The sequence below is a fragment of the Camellia sinensis genome, chromosome 13 (assembly GCF_055761805.1).
Source record: "Camellia sinensis isolate YWXY chromosome 13, ASM5576180v1, whole genome shotgun sequence".
Lineage (NCBI taxonomy): Eukaryota > Viridiplantae > Streptophyta > Magnoliopsida > Ericales > Theaceae > Camellia > Camellia sinensis.
Genome location: NC_138973.1, coordinates 127,621,931 through 127,626,361, shown reverse-complemented (window position 1 = coordinate 127,626,361; position 4,431 = coordinate 127,621,931). Strand labels below are relative to the sequence as shown.

General features: G+C 38.6%; 1 protein-coding gene across 1 annotated transcript; it reads right to left on the bottom strand.

Annotated features, from left to right (window-relative positions):
• Nucleotides 1–472: 472 nt before the first annotated feature.
• Nucleotides 473–994, bottom strand: LOC145805704 (uncharacterized). Its single transcript, XM_082900886.1, has one exon. The coding sequence runs from the start codon at nucleotides 992–994 to the stop codon at nucleotides 473–475; it is 522 nt and encodes a 173-aa protein (XP_082757012.1).
• Nucleotides 995–4,431: the final 3,437 nt, after the last annotated feature.

Below are 4,431 nucleotides of genomic sequence, written 5' to 3'. Positions count from 1 at the left end.
TTTCAATTTTGTATATAATTTCTTCTTCCTAAGTGCTTGCAAAATAGTTCTTAAATGTTGTTCGTGTTCTTCTCTATTTCTCGAATAAATCAAGATATCATCAATAAATACTACTACAAATTCATCAAGGTAAGATTAAAAAATTTTGGTTCATAAGGTCCATAAATACTGTCGATGCATTTGTAACCCCAAATGGTATAACCAGAAATTCATAATGTCCATACCTTGTTCGAAATGTAGTTTTATTGACGTCTTCAACTTTCACTTTCAGTTGATGATACCTAGATCTCAAATTGATCTTTGAAAACACTTGTGAACCCTACAACTAATCAAACAAGCCATCAATACAAGGTAAAAGGTAGTTGTTCTTGATCGTTACCTTATTCAACTCTCGGTAATCAATACAGAAGAGTAAGGTTTCATCCTTCTTTTTCACAAACAAAATCGGAGCACCCCAAGCCGAAGTACTCAATCAGATAAAACCCTTATCAAGCAAATCATGCAACTGTTCTTTCAATTCTTTCATTTCAGCAGTTGACATTCTATATGGAGTTTTTGAAATAGGTTGGGCACCTGGTACAACCTCAATAGTGAATTCAATTTCCCTATGAACTAATTGCCCTGGCAATTCCTCTGGAAACATATCTGAAAATTCTCTAACAATAGGAATATCATATAACACCATATTCATAGGATGATTACTCAAAATACTACACAAATAACCCTGACATCCTTTCTTAAGTAGTTTGCATGCTTTTATTGCCAAAATCAAGTAAGGCGGAGGTACTACACCATTACCCACAAATACAAATTCATTATGTCTCGGAGGTCTAAATAGAACACGCTTTGTCAAACAATCAATAGTATCACAGTATTTAGACAGCCAGTCCATTCCCAAAATCACATCAAAAAGTCTAATATCAAGATGCAACAAATCTACAAATAATATGGCATTTCCAACATGTATTTCACAAGCACGATATATAATGTGCATAGAACAAATTCCCCAGATAGAGCAGATACACACAACATATATGATCAATATTATAAATGGATTATAAAATATGAGATTATTGATCATTTGTAAGAACGCTGTGAGATGGACAATTGTTACTTATTTTAGGGCGTTGCAACTTGGTATTAGAGCATCCAGGTTTGAATACGCTGCGATTGTGGGATGTGATTTTTACCACAATGGGTTATCTCGCTAGATGATATTAGAAGTAGACCTGATATGCTATGTGATAACATATTTATGTGACTAAATGAGTATGGAATTTAATTTAATAGATATTGATTGGGCCTATTATAAACCGCCCGAACTTCCTCTGCGTGCCCCCCTTTCGGAGAGAGCGCGAATTGGGTTCATGCTACTACAATTCGGACTCCTGTTACGGTTCTGAATCTAATCTCACAAAATGCAATGTAAGATTGATAAATCACCAAAGAGTCTAATCCGGCAAATTGTTTTGGAAAATCGATTTTAAATGAAATAATGCCAAAATTGGACTGCTTTACCAGATTACAGAGTCGCCACCTAAATATTTTGTTTTGGGAAATTTAGGAAATCCTGACTCGTGCCAAAGGCCACGTGTCCGTCATCACCAAAGTTGTCTCGGCTCGGGAACTTGGGTACGAGAGGGGAAGGTCATGAAATAAGCACCCCCGCTCGCCCGATCAAAGGATCAGCCTCTACTAAGCATGATATGTTGTTTTGAAAACGCGTGTTCTTGTTAATTATTAAGTTAACTTAATACGTGATACGCACATCATACAAGTATAGACTAAATCACTCAAATTGGAACAAAACATCTCATGTTTGTTTTTAAAAATGGTTTGAAAATGCTACTCGCAAGTAGGCTAAAGCGCGGATTTGCCACCCTCAAGTGGGCTTAAAACATGATGATTTGCCACTTCGCAAAGTGGGCTTAAAACTCGCATTTGATGAATTATCCCAATTCACGCAATCAAGTCTCCACCCACAGGCATTCATGCAGTTATAGCAATTAAGAAAATAGCCTCATGGTAAGCATGCTAACATGGCAACATACACATCTCATGCAGTATGCTAAAACGTAAACACTTACAGTGTACTCCGAGCCAAAACAGGAAACTGGTTAGAAATATGTATGATCCTAACTATGTCAACAATGCCTAGTGCAACACATGCAAAATGCAACTAAATAGGCTCGGCTATCTAATCATGTCATATGATTCGATTTGATAACATGTTGTTGAACACGTATTCAAATAAGTATTGAAATACGATGCAGTTTGAATGATGCGCCGAGCCCGGTGCATGCAAGACAAATGAATGATGCAAACATGCATATCATAAGGTATGCTAATCGAAATATGCCATAATCTAACCATCGAAAGTAGTTAAATAAAAGGGAGAAAGAAGTGGGGTTGGAAGACATATACACACACACGCACCCCTATTACAACACTGCGCCCTCGTAAAGGAGGGTCCGAATGAATAAGAGCTAAGCTAAGCTACTTATTACAAACCAGCTAATTAACTATGCTAAGCTACTTACTACAAACCAGCTAATTAACTATGCTAAGCTACTTATTACAAACCAGCTAATTAACTATGCTAAGCTAATTAATTACAAACCGAATTGAAAACTAGCTATGCTAAGCTAATTTAGAATATTACAACACATTAATTGAACTAGCTACAACTAGCTAACAAAGCACTAAAGATGGCCTCGTGGGCGAGGGAGACATGCATGCTCGATTTGCTTTGCCCAGAAATGCATTGCCTTGCCATGAGTTGTCTCTATTTGCACTTGCGGTGATCTCAGAACACCAAACACACCTCCAGATTGCATCTGCCCCAAACAGAAACATTTTAGAAAATTTTGCCACAGGTGGCCGGCCGGCCGGCCACCTCAGCTAGTTAGTAGGCTACCTAAACTGGCCGGCCGACCAGTACAAGTGGTCGATCGACTAGGGCAAGTGGCCAGCCGGCCACTTTTCCTGCCAGAATCCCACTTTTGCTGCAACAGAGAACAACAAAGGCACAACAATGTATTTACAAGGAAATGTGTGTGCAACTACACTCTTTATCATTTCTCAAGCTCAAAGGAGCGTAGTACTCAGCTTTCAAGCCACCAATCACGCATCTCAATGCATGATGGGCAAAGAGCCAAGCTTGCACAATGTTAGTGAATGCACAAACAAGACTTGAAGAGCCTCCACCCTATCATGCATGATCAAGGGTATCGGCGACCGAGAAACATAGCATGTTTCATCACTATGAGTATGAAACGTGCCACATTTCTTGTGTTTGGATTAACGTCTGATCCAAACACATGCAATGCATTACACATGCTTATCTTGCACAAGTTTTAGTTAGTTCATTTTGTTTACACATTTTACATTACCAATCCATTCCTTAATTGGTTAAGTCCAATGCAAGAGTCCACTAATGGGAAAGATGGCCTAAGCCATAATCACCTTAAGCATGAAAGAAGCCTCATGCTTTTGGTTAGTAGAAACCCTCTAGAGAAGGCTAAAACCATTAGGCGTGAGAGCCCCCATTCCATGCTCAAGCCAACAAGAGGCTTAAGACCACTTTCAAAGCACATGAAAGAGTGAATTAATGGAGAGCAATAGCACATATTTCAGCACTGAAATGGCATGCAAAAGACACTAAATCATGCAAGACATGTTAAAGGCCAAAAGTATTGAAACTAGTGAAGGACACAACACTAGAGGCATACCATACAAAGCTCAAACAACCAAACCAACTCTGGAAAGAGCTGAAACATGCCAAAATAGTGGCTACATCATTCTGAAACTTAGGCACAAAAAGCAAGAAATACATGCGCATTCATTGGCTCGCAAGCAAGGCATAACGCTCAACTCTCAAAAGCACTTAACGAGTGATATGTGTGAGAGTGTGACAGAGGTATATGCTCTGAAATTACATTCTAAATGATGCCATATCATGCAAATATCACAAGCAAAGCATGCTAGAGGCCCTAAAACTCAAAGCTAGTTAAGGCACTTGCACTATAGCCATACAAAGCAAGTCTCAAAATGCCAAGACCACTCAAAATAGTCCTTAAGCATGCTAAATTAGAGCCAAAAACATTCTAGAGTGAGCATACACATGCTAGATTAATAGGCTAAGCCATCAAGTACACTAGGCTAGTGATCAAGTTTACACTACAAGTGCAAGATGCAAGCAATGAGTGGCCAAACCAGCCAAAAAAAAAGTTTAAACATGTTAAAATATAGCCAAAAACATGCTCAAACTAAGCTAAGACAAGTCACAAAAACATGTTACTTTGCAAGGCTAACTAGGCATAGCATGGAGAGACAAGGAGGGGACGCCACCCCCTCCTATTTGAGACCTCAAAACAAGTTTTCTACCACTTAAATCTAGTGGTTTTAAGGCCAAAAAGAAAATGTTTGAAA

Excerpts from the sequence above, each read along its gene's own strand:
- LOC145805704 (XM_082900886.1), bottom strand. The coding sequence starts at position 994 with ATGCACATTATATATCGTGCTTGTGAAATACATGTTGGAAATGCCATA.